Source organism: Dasypus novemcinctus, chromosome 5, assembly GCF_030445035.2.
Source record: "Dasypus novemcinctus isolate mDasNov1 chromosome 5, mDasNov1.1.hap2, whole genome shotgun sequence".
NCBI lineage: Eukaryota > Metazoa > Chordata > Mammalia > Cingulata > Dasypodidae > Dasypus > Dasypus novemcinctus.
In genome coordinates, this window is record NC_080677.1 from 132,893,465 (window position 1) to 132,908,262 (window position 14,798).

Genomic DNA, 14,798 nt, shown 5'->3' on the forward strand with positions numbered 1-14,798 from the left:
CAGCTGGAATTGCCCTTCTCTTCCAGTTTTCATTGCTTTCAGGGTCTTGCTTCTGTGGCTCTCTCTGTATGAATTTCATTTTTATAACAAAGGACTCCAGTAAATGGATTAAGACCAATCCTGCACCATGCCTTCACTCAAGTAACCTAATCAAGAGACCCTACTTCAAATAAGTTTATACCTACAGGAATGGATTACCTTAAGAACATGATTTCCTGGGGTACATTAAGTTTCAGACCACCATGGGCAGTTTCTTAGAAAATTAAATATAGAATTACCCTATGACCCAGCAATCCCACTTCTGGGTATATACACAAAGGAATTTAAAGCAGGGACTTATTTGCACACTTATGGCCATAGTGGCATTGTTTATCATAGCCAAGAGATGGAAGCAGCCCAAGCGTCCACCAGCACATGAATGGATTAGCAGTTTATGGTATATACATAAAATGGAATATTATTCAGTTATAAAATGAGTTTTTTTAAAAGATTTATTTTATTTCCCCCCACCCCCTCGTTTGCACTTGCTGTATCTTCATCTTCTCTGTGTCTTTAGGAGGCATCAGGAACCGAATCCAGGACCTCCAATGTGGGACGGAGGCACCTAATCGCTAAGCCACTTCCGTTCCCTGCTTTGTTGTATCGCTTATGTTTTTCTTCTTGTGTCTCTTGTTGAGTCATCTTACTGTGTCAGCTTTCTGCTCCTGCCCGCTACGCCAGCTTGCTGTCCTTCTTTAGGAGACACCAGGAACTGAACCACAGACCTCCTGTGTGGTAGGCAGGAGCTCAATCTCGAGTCATATCTGCTTCCCTGAAATGAGTTTCTGATACATGCTAAAATTTGGATGAACCTTGAAGACCTCATGCTGAGTGAATTAAGCCAGACACAAAATGAAAAATTATATGATGATCTGATAAGAACCTTAGAATAAGGAAATTCTTAAAAGTCAGAAACTAGGACACAAGGTACCAGTGGCAGTGGATGGCTATGGAAGGGGAGTTAAAATCTTATTTGGTACAGAATTTCTGTTGCAGGTGATGGAAAAGTTGTGGTAATGGACACATTGTGAATTTAACACCCCAGAATAAAACACCTGAAAGGGGGAAATTTTAAGTTATATATAACTTATTAAAATAAAAAATTAGGTTGTATATAAATTACTAAATAAAAATCAGATTATATTTAAAAATTAAACAAAACTAGACTTTAAACAATGGAACAAGCACCAAGAATATTTTTAAATTTGACCCTGGAAAACACAGAAGTCCCCTTCTCTATTTAGCTGCAGAGAAGAGAGGGTCTCCGGTTGGAATGAATTATAAACCTATGTCTAAAAAATTTATTTGGAAAAAAAAACACAAAAAAAACCAACTTGATTCCATCAACACTCTAGTAATGCTGGAAGATAAGCCAGACTGTCAGTGACTTTTAAGCAATTATAGATTTAAGAGCTCCAATTAAAGCATGCGGAAACTATTAATACTAACAGAGAAACTCAAGGCAACCTTTATAGATGTAAAATATTTTATTTGTAAATGGTGATCTTCTAAATCTGTGTCCACAAATTCCAAAACCCATAACACTCTGTATACTTCAAAAAATTCAATTTTTGCCAACATTAGATACTATTATACAGAACAGAAAACAAAACAAAACAAAAACCCGGTAGGACAAATACTGGTAGGATGTCAGAATATTGTACAAGAGAAGAAAAATATTCAAGAAACAAATTTCATACAGCTATTTATCGAGAGAAAAATATATACAATTGATTTATTCTGTAAGATAAAAATACATCATGCCATATACATTACAAGTTTAGAACTGTATCACTGAATATACCAACAGTTTACAGTCCACTTTAATTGTGCACACAAAAAACTTCATTTTATACTTAGCCTGTGAAGTGTCAGTACCAGAATTTTAAGTACAAAATAAAAAGCTAGCCTGGTTCAAAATGCTGATTAAGTTTCTACAAGCAAACACAAAACAGTGTTTTTTTTCCCATTATTATTAAAGAAATGTAAACAAACAGTTCATACAAACACATTTTAAAATTACATCTTCCAAAACCCTATTGCCGGAGTCCTGCAGCTGCAAACATAATCACGTCTCTCCTTTTTTTTTTTCTCTTCAATATTTTGTGTTAAATAGAAGGCTAAGAGTTAGATTTAAGTTCCTGCTACATGATCCTATTATGTTTACATGATTCTTTGTGGCCTGAAACAAAGTTCTAATCAGAACTATTTTTGCTGAAGAAAAAAATTCAGCCTCCATTTGGGTGTATTTTTTAAGCAGTTATTCACAGTTATCACAAATTGTAAGCACAAAAAAACCTGACTGAAGAAGTAGGGATGCAACAATATAATATGAAAAAAATTAGTTTAAATTACCAAAACAGCTATAAAAGTTGTAGCCATAGCATACACTCTATCAGAAGGAAGGTGTATAAAACAATTAAGTACTAATAGACCATAGTTTCAAAAAACCCCAAACACTCTAGGTTGAAATTTTGGTTATTACATAATTATAATGGCATATTTAATAACAAAATTATATTGTAACATCCCTATGGACATTTTATAAGCACCCAAGCTGCTGCAGCGCCTGGTAGCATTTGGTCAATAACTATTTTTATACTGTTTTTTCTCAAAATATTTACATATTTATACAAAGTAACAGGGTTTGTTAGTTCTGCAGGTAACAGCAGCAGCTTGGCTTTCTTCTAACTTTTATTTAAAAATAGCTTCATTCACTTATTCAATAATAAATACAAAAAGTTTCTCTTATTTTACAGAAATCAAAAACTACAATAAACTGACTCATGGAATCAAGTATTTAAATGTATTTTAGTGCAAGTTATTATCCCTTAGCTCTATCCCTAAGGAAGTCAATTCAGTACATTCCTTGTTCAGTGGTGTCTACTTTATTAAAAAAAAAACTTCTTTAAATTAGAGGGCCTGCCCCTTTTTCAAATAAGGCTGTGGCCAGCACTTTGGACATCTCCCTTTCGCTGGTGATTTCAGTCTTACATTCATAGGAAGGCCCCTGCCATGGGGCAGGGCAGCCATCGGCTCTTTGCCCCAGTAAAAGTTTCTCCTTAGTGAGATTTAAACAAAACAAAACAAAGCCCACCCAAAAAAACAAAACAAAGGAAAAAAAACAAAACGAAGGAAAAAAAGCAAAAGTGCTGGACCATTCTGTAATTCTGTTTAACCTCAGCAACTTCAGGAAAGTTGCTTCAGTTAGCTTTCTCCTGGTGCTTCTTTAACCTAAAGGACTGAGGGTATCAGAACTCCCAGAAGCTATTTTTCAAAAAGTCCTAAAACAGAAAACAAAAATATCTTTCTGTCTGCAAAATTCAAATGATGTGTTGAATCATTTCTTCCTAGGGACAAGCCGCCTGCTGAGATAGCAAGGAATGCATTTCAGTTCATCCATTTCCGGCAGTTAACAGCTCCACAGTGACATGGAATCTTGTGCTGGTCATCTTCAAAGTCAAACTTATAGTCATAGCAAAGCTGCCCATAACAAAGAAACAGCATAAGAGAGGACAGAAAGGAAAGGAAGGAATTTCCTTCCTCGATCTCCCTAGTATTCAAAGCCAGCATACAAAATAGACATAAATTAAGGGAAGACCTGACTTGTTGAGGTGGGAACCTCATAAAGGAATAAACTAACAGAGCTATATTTAACCTAGGGATCACCAAGGGACAGAGGAAATCAGAAGCAACAATTTTTAAGACAAACCAGATTTCAGAAAGGGTGGGCTGGCTGGAGAAGACTTCATTTCTACAACTCCTCACAGCACTGTCCCTCAGAGTGGACTGGGAGAATCAGATGATACACCCACTGCTTCGGGTAGGATGAGGCCTGCCACTCCCAACCTCTGCCACTCTCCCACTGCAAGGCTTCCCCAACTCATTAGCTGGCTGGGACACACAAGTTTGGCTAGAGATGAATTGCCCTTAGCAGCTAATGTCTGTCTTCTTGCATCTTTGCTGGCTTAAAGGAATATTTAAAGGATATCTTCTTTAAATGTCTTATTAACATTTCAGACCAACCTTGTTCCCAAGGTAAACAGAAGTGTGCATGATTTCTACGGTACATGCCTCACTCCTCTTCCCCCAACTAGCTTTTCTTGAATCCCTAACCTTGAGTAGTTTTACACTATAAAATGAAGGGGAGGACTAATAATCTCTAATGTCTCTTCTAACATTCTAGGGTAGTATTTGGAAAGATTTCTCCAAAGAAGAGAAATAAGTCAATATTTATGAGTAGCTCCTCTTGAGTAATGATAATATTACCTTTTATTAGATATTTGCTGAGTTATTATTGGAGCTTGTGAAGGAATTATTTTCTCTATTTTATGGAAAATAAAATGGGATGCTCAGAGAGGTTATATGACTTACTCAAGAATACTCAGTAAGAGGCAGAGGGACCTGAGCTCACCTGGGTCTGTCTGTCTTCAATGCTGCCATAACTGCTATATTACAAAACATCCTGTTCTTCACTGGGCACTGTGTTGGGATTTCACATATTTTCAAGTTACTCTAAGATGTGCAATGGGTTCTGGGTCTAGTCAGACCCATATTCTTGGTTTTTAAAAAGGAGTTTCCAAAAAGATGGAAAAATACAAGTATAATCACACAGCTACATTCAAGAAGGGCTGGGGTGGGGGTGGGGGTAGAGGGGGCAGCTCCAACAAAGTAAAGACACTTGGGCTTCTCATCCTCAAAAAGGCAGAGAAATTTCCCACAGAAACCAATATTACTGTGGTGAAAGCATTCCAATAAACTCCAATTTCAAAACTAGGGCACTTAGATGAAGAAATGCTGATCAATTTGGGAAATGTAAATGAAACAACCAAGACTAATAACAATCTCAACAGTTGAAATGCTGAACCAAAGTTTGTCTCTGGTGAGACTGAAGAGACAAATGCCAAGCCCTGCATGCAGCATTTAAAAAAACCAAAATACTCAAACTCTGAAAATCTATTGATGTGAAAATCTATAAGATTATATTGACCATAAGTGTGAATATGAGCAATCTGGCTCAAAGCCTTAGAGTGATCTCACATAAGCTATGTCACTGGAGACCACCAGAGGCAACAATTCCATGATATTCTTCAAATATCAGTTTGATTACATGCATCATCTTTAAAGAGAGAGATATTGCCAAATAGTGTTCAGGTTGATGGTGTAAGGAAGGATCAAAGACATGAAAATGCTGCCATGAGTGATATGGGGTGTTTAATTTGTGTAACAGAAAACAAGGGAGGGGGGAGTTGACATTAACTACTTTTAAAAGCTGTCATGTGGAAGAAGTTGGTAACCTGAATGCCTAAATGGTAAAATATAAGATGCCAAAATGCTCTGTTTAAAGGAGTATACTACCATAAACCAGGGATAGGAACAACATAGCAGACACAATCCCTCAGACTCTCACCTCTTCTCCTTTCTGGATTCTCCGATTGGAGCTGATGATAATTTTGTGTCCTCTTTCAAAAGTCACCACTTCAGCCACACAATTAGGTGCACATGAATGGTTGATATATCTGCAAGCCACCATTTCAGAAAACTATTAATTGTAAAACTGGAAGAAGGTTTAAAAAAACTTCAATTATAGAGGAAGCTTTTTTCCTAATTATATAGTTCTATTTGCCCAATAATAGGACAAGTATGAATACACAATTTTAAGTAAAAATTATTTTCAAAACAATTATCCAGTAACTTTTAATCATTGAAAGGCCGTAGTGAGCACTTCCCCCGTTTCAATCTTCTGTCCACTACCATTTACTCCATCAAGCAAAAGAATTACGTTATCAGATTCCTTTTTTTTTGTTCTCACCTTGCAGGCCCTCCTGTAAGTGTTGCATCAATAACATGGTCATTATCCATGCGGAACATGTATACGCCGCGGTTCTGGAAGACAAAATACTTTTTACTAGCTCTCAAAAAAAAAAAAACACAAAAAAAAAAACCATCAGCATAGGTCAGAAACTACTCTCCATGTTCATATCCACGCCAGGAAGTCGAGGTAGAAACTGAAATGAAATGCACGCTAATCACACTCACTGTGAATATTATACTAACTACAGGCAGATGTGAAAATTATATGAATGTGAAACAATCAACTGATTGGTTGGTTGTGAAACGAGGTTAATTAATCTATAGTTATATTTATGAAGATGATAACACCAATTCCACATTAATGGAAAGATAAAAAGATAAGACTGTCCAGATAGTTTTTGCTCAAAATTGAACATGATGATCAAATCTGGCCCTGCCTTTTCAGGATGTGCAGATGGCACAAGAAAGAACATGGACCAATAAGTTACCTGAGACTCATAGAGTTTCTCTTTTCTGTTTGCTACTTCATTTCGAATGATAGTCCCAATATATTCAATGACCATGGTGTGCTTCTCAATGTCTCTAGCAGCATAAAGGCCCAGTCCCTGAGGTGGGAAAAAAGTGTATATGAGCTTTCAACACAATAACAAATCTGCATTCTCTTTTTCATACAAAGGTATCAATTTCCGTTGGGCCTTATCTAAAATCATATTTCGGGTTTCACATAAACTCAATTTTTTTTTTTTGAATAGGTAATATTCTGAAATTTTTAACTAGCCAATATTTATACTTAAATATATGCTGTCACAAATCACGTTTTTAATGTCTTTAAAAAACACTAAATTTTTAGGGTTTATCTATCAAACTTTGACTATGGTATGAACGTGAGATGAGCCAAGTAATGTTGACTGGCTACCCACATTTTTATGAGGCTCTCTTATATTCCATGCTGAGATCCCACCAAAGAAGATAATGGCCTCTGGCATTTACTTCAGGCCATTCTAAAAGACTGGCATGACAATAAATTTAATAAAACAGAGATAAGGCTAACTATAAAGGATTATTATATACAAATAGCATTCATATTTGGCTATAAGCTTCTTAGAAGCTAGGGCAAAAATATTAAAAAAAAAAAACAGGCTAAGTTTAAATTTACCCTAATTAAGAGGCAAGTTGGAAACAAAATTCTTGGGGAAGGCAAATCACATACTATATGCACCATTTTAAATTTTTAGCAACACAAATTGTGGAGAAATTATATACTGGAAAAAACATGGATAGTTTCCATGAAAGAGCATTTGTATTTTTAGGGTACAATTTGGGTTTCCTCATTTTCAACTAAAATTGACCAGAAGGTATTAGTGGAAAAGTAAAGAATATTATGTATACATGGAGAATTATACCCAGATGCAGTCCTCATCAAGCACCAGCTTGAACCATACAGCAGGAAGGCAAATGGCAGAGATTTCAGTATGTTAGAAAATTTTATCTGTTCAACTCCAGAAATGACTCAGTGTTGAACAAACCAAAACATACCTGAAAATTTTCACATTTTGGGTATTTCAGCACCTTCTGGTATACATATATAAGTGTGACATTTTATTACTGCAAAAAATTTTCTCAGCATAATTATGCTTAGGACAACGGCAAAGCAGAAAATGAATGGCAGGGGTAAATGGCTTCGGTTATGGTTCAAGTCTAAGCCACAAATGGTCTTCATTTCTTGTGTGTATGAGAAATACACTGCTGCTGCTTTAGAAGTATAGCAACTTAGATTCTCCTTGATGTCACTTAGTATCACAAATGGTAATGCCCCATTTAGGAATGTGATGTTCCTGGTGATGTTTTAGCACTTGGTTACTATTTTCTTTTTTGGGCATTTTCAGAGTTATATAGCTTAAATAACATTTGCCTGACAAACAACCCAAATGTTGCCCTTGTCCCATTCACTGTGAACTCCTGTTACACATGGGGCTTTTGAAATAGGAAGGGCATATTATAAGGGAAATTTTAATAGTACATACGTAAAAACAGTACATCTTAGCAAAATTTAGAAGTTGGCAAGGGAGGGGAAATGGACTTGGCCCAGTGGTTAGGGCGTCCGTCTGCCACATGGGAGGTCCGCGGTTCAAACCCCGGGCCTCCTTGACCCGTGTGGAGCTGGCCCATGCGCAGTGCTGATGCGTGCAAGGAGTGCCCTGCCACGCAGGGGTGTCCCCCGCGTAGGGGAGCCCCATGCGCAAGGAGTGTGCCCCGCAAGGAGAGCCGCCCAGCGTGAAAGAAAGTGTAGCCTGCCAGGAATGGCGCCGCCCACACTTCCAATGCCGCTGATGACAAAAGAAGCGGACAAAGAAACAAGACGCAGCAAATAGACACAGAGAACAGACAACCGGGGGAGGGGGGAATTAAATAAATAAATAAATCTTTAAAAAAAAAAAAAAAAGAAGTTGGCAAGGGAGAAGGATAAGTACATATTCTAGAGAGTTTAAAGACAAAAGAGAGGTAAAAGGGGGATAAAGCATCCTGCTATGGGAAATAACTGGAATGTGATATTCAATAATGAGAAATACATAAGTATAAAAGCAGAGAAAGAGAAAATAATCATTAATAGGAAAGTATAAAACTTCTAATTAACAAGAGGAAAAAGAAGGAATAAACAGCAACCTAATTAAACCAGCAAAATTAAGGAAAAAGAACAATGTAAATCAAACAATATTTATCAAAGTAAGATGAATGGAATGAATGCTTCCATCAAAAGACAGGCTATAGGGTTTAAAAATAAGACACGGCTATATGTGGATTGCACTTAAAACAGAAAAGAAGAAATACTGGAGTTAAAAGGGGCGATTTCAAAAGCCAGTATTTCCTTTCTTTAGAGAAACAATAAATGTTTTTTTGCTAAAATCACAAGAATCTATGCAATATTTATCACAGTATTAAAGGTATTAGCTAAGATAAGTAGATAAGAGAAAGCAATTAGAAGTATGAAAGTTGAGGAGGTGCAGAGAAGTGCATTATTTAATAAATATATCACACCCACACCAACACATCCCCACAAGAATAATGGTTTTTTGAATTTCAATTCAAGCTCATGGACCCCTTAAGAACCCCTGTATTAGAGCAAAATAAAAATAAACTGAAATACCACAATACCAAAGCCAATTAAAGACAGATAACAAACAGGAAAAAATATTTACAATTCATCTTATATAAAGGGTTAATATTCCTCTTAAAAAAAGAGATCTGAAAAGACCAATACAACCTTATTCATAGACTAGAGAAAGGAAGAGAAGTTTACAGAAAATGGAAAGCAAATGGCTCTTGACTTGTGTAAAAGATACTCGGTCTTGCTCATAAAAGAAACCGCACATGATAAAGAATGTCAAGTCAAACTAACAGAGGTAATGAAGGTTTTTCACCTATTAGATTAAAAAACAAAACAACAACAAAAAGAAAACTTTGAAATTTACCATATTTTATTGGAAGGCCTATGGAAAACATGCCCTTTTATATGTGGAAATGCAAAATGAGAAAATCTCTGTAACTGGGGATTGTTATAGATGGACATATACTTTTGTATTATTTTCTTTGCTTCTGTGTGCATTTGAAAATTTCCATTTTAAAAAAAGATCAGGCAAATGAAACAATATCAAGACAAGAATAAAATTAAGTCTAGAAGAAAAAGGGAAATTATATATTAATAAGGGGCACAATTTATAAAAGTAATAGTCACACATTCTTAACAGCTAAGTTTATAAAATCTATTAGAAATAATTTGTTGGAAATTTTAATATTTCTCAGAATTGGTCAGACCTACAAGACAAAAAATATAGACATAAAAGACCTGAAGTATGTTTTGTGCATGCATGTGTATATACTGTATAAAACTTGTTTTAATAAATATATATTCATGGAACATTCTAGAAAAATCGAAAATGTACTTGATCATCGAGAAATCCCTGACAACTTTAAAAAGGAGCTAAAATAAGTATGAGAATGAAGAGAAATTATAACTTTAGATAAAAGAATAAAAGAAATACAAATTGTATGACAACAAATTTGAAAATGCTATTCTTAAAATCTGATGTAAGCAGTAGACAACCTGAAGAAACCAATTATGAAAGAGAGGAGAAAGGTCAGAGAGCTCCATTAAAACAGCAGTAATAACAGGCATGTATAATGTTAAATTTTGTGTTCCTTTGAAGAACAGATGACTCCAATATTAATCAATCCAGAAAGATGGAAATGTCCCTGATTCATTTTACAAAGTCAGCATAAACCAAATATTTGACAAAGACAAATCAGAAAAAATCTGATTTAGAATACATATATATTTTTTCTAAATGAAATAGTAGTGAGTAGAATCCAGAAAATTTTCAGAAGAATACAAACATCCAAGAATGGTTTATTTCAGAAATACAAGGCTGATTTTAACATCCATTACATCAATGAGAATTACAGTGGGGGAAAAGAGCACATGATATTAATGGGTACTGGAAAGGCATTAAAAAAGTTTATTAGGAATGGTTGCTAAGTTCTAAGTGAAATACATAGATAACAAGAAGTTTGATTAAAAAACGAACAGCAAACATACTAAATGGTGTAACAATTAAAATCAGGAATGAGGAAAGGCTGTGCTCTAGCATCATTATTATTTAACATTATCTTAGAAGTTCTAGCTAACAAAGTAAACAAGAAAAACAACAAACACTGAAAAAAGAGAGGTAAAAAAGAAATTTCTCTTTTGCTGATATTGTGGTCGATGTAGAAAATCAAGAAACTTAAAGACTTTAGTAAGTTAAGTACACATAAGGTAAGTATTAGGCAAGTACCTCTTCTTGACTAACAATTAGCACAGAGAAACTGGAAATGAAAAAATTTTATCTCAAATGAAGAGGAAAAATAGAGAAATAATTAGGAATATATTTTAATCATAGGAATAGCATCTATTTGAAGAAAACTAGAAATTTTGTTGAAGGAAATAAATAAGACCTGGATAGAAAGATGTGTTTTGATGGGGAGAATCTGTTTGATATAAAATAAAAATATATCCCATGAGAGGGAAACTATTAATACATAATGTTATTTACATAAGATATTGATGGCAATACTATTTGATGTGAGACAAATTGTAAACAAAAAATAAATTCTCATTAGTAGAAGAATGGTTTAAGTAACTACAGTTCATCAAAATCAAGGACTATCAAGTTGAATTAAAAAGAATGGGCTAAAGCTACGCTAATTGATCTCTTTGAGTGTGTGGGAGAAAAGATGCAGAAAAGTGTATAGGATTCATTTTTATATATGTACATATATGTATATACATTCTTAAGAACAATGACCTGCAAGGGAGGGTGACAGGATGGATGGAGAAAAGAATAAGAGGAAAAATAAATCTACTCTCAAAAAATGCTTCAGGTTAAAGATCACAGATTGAACACAGAATTAAGACCCCACTAAAATCACAGTAAGAAATCAAACCAACACTTAGGAACAGGAGTGGATCCTCCTGTTCCTATCTCAAAACATTTTAAATGGAAAAGTTGCTGATTTAGCAAGAGGAGAAAGGAGAAGGGACAGAACACTAATTTGCCCTACAGAATCAGAGACGTTCATTCTTGAGGTGACAGCATCCAGAGATGAAGGTCTTGTAGTCACAATGTGAAAACAAGATATCAAGTAAAGATCAAAAGAAGGGACTTTTATCTGATTTTTTAAAATGTAAAAGAAAAATTAGCAGTTAAATTAGAGAAGTCTGAGGAAAAAAAACAAAGAAACAAAAATAGGTGGAGAGGGAAAAAAAGGGGGGGATTGATGTAAGAAAGTTTTCTTTGGAATGCATCAGAATCATCTGAAAGCACTCCCTCCTGAGTTGGATTCAGTAAGTCTGTGCTGGGTCCCCCAAATATGCATTTTTAAAGGTCCCAGGTGATGCTAATGCTTCCAACCTGAGACCCACACTTTCAAGATGCACACATCTCAGCAGTCCAGTCTTTGTCTAAAGGTTCAAATAAAAGAAAACAGATGGGAGGAATTCACAAAAGAATTAATACAAAAAACATTTTTCAGGTCACAAGGCTCCAGTTTGAAAAAGTTTATCAAGTAAAGAGAGCAATACATTTAAAAAAGATTCAAGTTGTGGTAGACTTAATGATGTACCTCAACTCAGACATGTTCTTGGTCTTGATTTGCATTCCTGTGAGTGTGAAACCATTGTAAATAGGACATCTTGAAGATATTACTTTAGTCACAATGAGGCCAGAGTGAATGAGGTTGGGCCTTAATCCAGATTACTGGTGTCTTAAAGCAGAAGAAATTCAAATACAGACAGAGAAAGCCATGGTGAGGAACTGGAAGTCAGTGGGAGCCCAGAAGAGAAAGGAGAAGACATTGCCATGTGACAGGTAAGCCAAGGAACCCAAGGAATGCCTACGAGCCAGAATGCTACCAACCTGGAAGGAAGCAAGCCTTTTAGAATTCACCTTTAGAGCTAGTTTGCTTTAGCTCTGAGTTCCAGGTGTCCTACAGGTACTTAAAAATTCTGGGGAGCTCTTAGGTTATACACAAAGAGTAAAGGATTTAGAAATAACAATTACTTTGCAAATACTTTTCTATCTTATGCCCAAAACACTGAAATATATCAGAGTATTACACCTATTCTGTATATAATATCACAATTTCCTTCAGTATTTTATGTACTATCTTAGCTATGCTATTTCGATAAACTGATAAGCAAGTTAAATTAGTGCTCTGCAAATATATAAAGATTTTTTTCCAACAAAACAAATTTCTTTTCTCTGGTCTCCAGAGTACTTAAGAGTTTAAAAAAATACCAATATTACCTTTTACCTTGTATTCTGATGCTCTTTAGCCCCACTTATATATATGTCTGATTATTTTTATCTTTTTAAATTAGGTGGTCTTTTAGAATTAATGCTACTTTTTCAGCACCTTTAGTGCTAATTAGGAGGCAAGCCTTTTAGCCTCCAAACTGTACACCTATAAATTCCTATTGTTTAAGCCAACTTACTGTGTGGTATTAGCTATAGCAGCTGGGAAACAAAGACCCTAACTCAGGTACATTTTGGTGAAATGCCAAAATATTGAGGATAAAGTGATGATCCCAAAAACTTCCAAGAAGGGTGGCAAAAAGGTTACATTAAGGGAACAAGAATCTGAATGAGCCAGGCAATGTAATACTGATCAGATTTATATTTTGAAGAGTTTACATTTGGCTCTGTATAGGTACTGAATGGGAAGAGATAGTCAGGAGACTCTTGCATTAGTGGAGATAGATGAAGGTGGAAATAGGGATAGTGGAGTCTGAGAGGAGATTTGAGAGAACTTTTAAGAAAGAAAAAAAAATTAACAGAACTGTATAATGCTTTGGATCTGAAGTTAACTTACGTGACTACATAGATGATGGTATCACTTAGTGATAAGGAGAGTCTGGAGGAAGATCAGGCTTAGGGACTGAAGTAGTTTGGTATGGGAGAGAGCTTTATAATTCCATTCTGGGACACCCAAGGGGAAAGTGAGCTGCTGAGTAGGTTTTTGGATATTCAGACCTGCAGTTCAGGAAGTATGAGCCACAGGAATAAATTTAAATGCCTCACCTATGGATGGCTTTATCTGTAAGGCATTCCACCATCCACCCACTAGAAAATATGCAATGATTTCATGAAATGAAGGATTCTAAAAGATAACTGGAACACTTTCAGGAATTATTTTTTTCGACAAGCTGATGAGACAAGTTAAATTATATTTTCTTTCACTTCACAAGTGCTTGAAACACTTCCTCCACATATCCAGTGTGTGCAAAAATATGAGACTACCTGCTCCCTTGTGAGGTCTCATTAATATTCAAAGATGTAGATATCAAAGGTAAAGAACCATGCTCTAAGATTGGATAGTGAATTACAAGTGGGTTATAAACTGACAAGATTTGATACAGAAATATATGAATTTTAAATTGTGATTCTATTCCTGTAGACATGCAAAATAATTTTTCACATATTTGATATCAGAATCTTCAGACTTCTTGATTCCATCCTGTCCCTTCTTTTCCCAAAATATTTCCTTCTTACCTGAATCCGAGACCGGGCTAGATACACATTGGATTTCCATTCAGTCTTCATTTTCCGGTATTGAGATGACTTGGAATGGACGAACTGTTTACTATAAGGCGCGTTCAGTTCTCCAGTGACTGTGCTCTGAAATGATTTTGAGGTGCTGGTGCTGTTCAAGGTGTGAGGCCTGCAGACGATGGCACATCAACAGGAAAAAATACAAGGAAAACTGAAGATATCTCTGAATAATGCCAAAGACCGTGTGATTCAAATTCTTATTGACAGAACATACATTGAAAGCTACCTAGCAGAGACAAAACAGCAATTTCTCTGATTTAGTCATGCACATACACAGCCAGAGACAACAGGGTTTATAAGCAGCAGACAAATCAAGCACAAAAAAAACCACTAATAAGCCTAGAAACCCTGGGCTGTACTATGTGAAGTTAAAACAAAATACCTTAACACAAACCTCTTGACATGGGTACTCATTTTAGGTTCAGATCGGGCACAACCTGTGGGGTTCACGGCAAGAGGAAGTTCCATGAGAGGATTTCGACCATATCGGAAGGTATAGTTTTCACATGCTTCAACCCCAGGTAGCTGAAAAGGAATAGAAAGAAGTTCACTCGTTATGACTGAACTCAAAGTTTTTGAAACGACTTGCAAACATTTTTCCAATAATGAAAATGATCTTTGAATTTTTTATCTATGTTAATATAATCAGCTTATACATAGATATATTTTAGTATCCCAATTCAATTTCAAAGCCGAACTTAGCAAATATTCCTTGAAGGAAAAGATTAACTCATAGAACAAGCCCACATCAACCAATGCCCAAGCCGCCTATGTGATTTTAGGATCTGATTATTCCAA

General features: G+C 35.5%; 1 protein-coding gene across 12 annotated transcripts in view; it reads right to left on the minus strand.

The window, feature by feature from the left end:
* Positions 1 to 1,507: 1,507 nt before the first annotated feature.
* Positions 1,508 to 14,798, minus strand: part of KMT2C (lysine methyltransferase 2C) — a 357,676-nt gene continuing 344,385 nt past the window's right edge. For 10 of the 12 annotated variants that reach the window (XM_071215365.1, XM_058298034.2, XM_071215363.1 and 7 more), the window contains 6 exons: positions 14,383 to 14,525; positions 13,941 to 14,109; positions 6,342 to 6,458; positions 5,852 to 5,925; positions 5,450 to 5,558; positions 1,508 to 3,522 (listed from right to left, as the gene is read on the minus strand). In XM_071215365.1, coding sequence (XP_071071466.1) covers positions 3,430 to 3,522; positions 5,450 to 5,558; positions 5,852 to 5,925; positions 6,342 to 6,458; positions 13,941 to 14,109; positions 14,383 to 14,525 — 705 coding nt within the window. In that variant the 3' untranslated portion in view covers positions 1,508 to 3,429. The remainder of the gene's footprint in view (positions 3,523 to 5,449; positions 5,559 to 5,851; positions 5,926 to 6,341; positions 6,459 to 13,940; positions 14,110 to 14,382; positions 14,526 to 14,798) is intronic. The other 2 variants (XM_071215360.1, XM_071215359.1) reach the window with 1 other exon arrangement.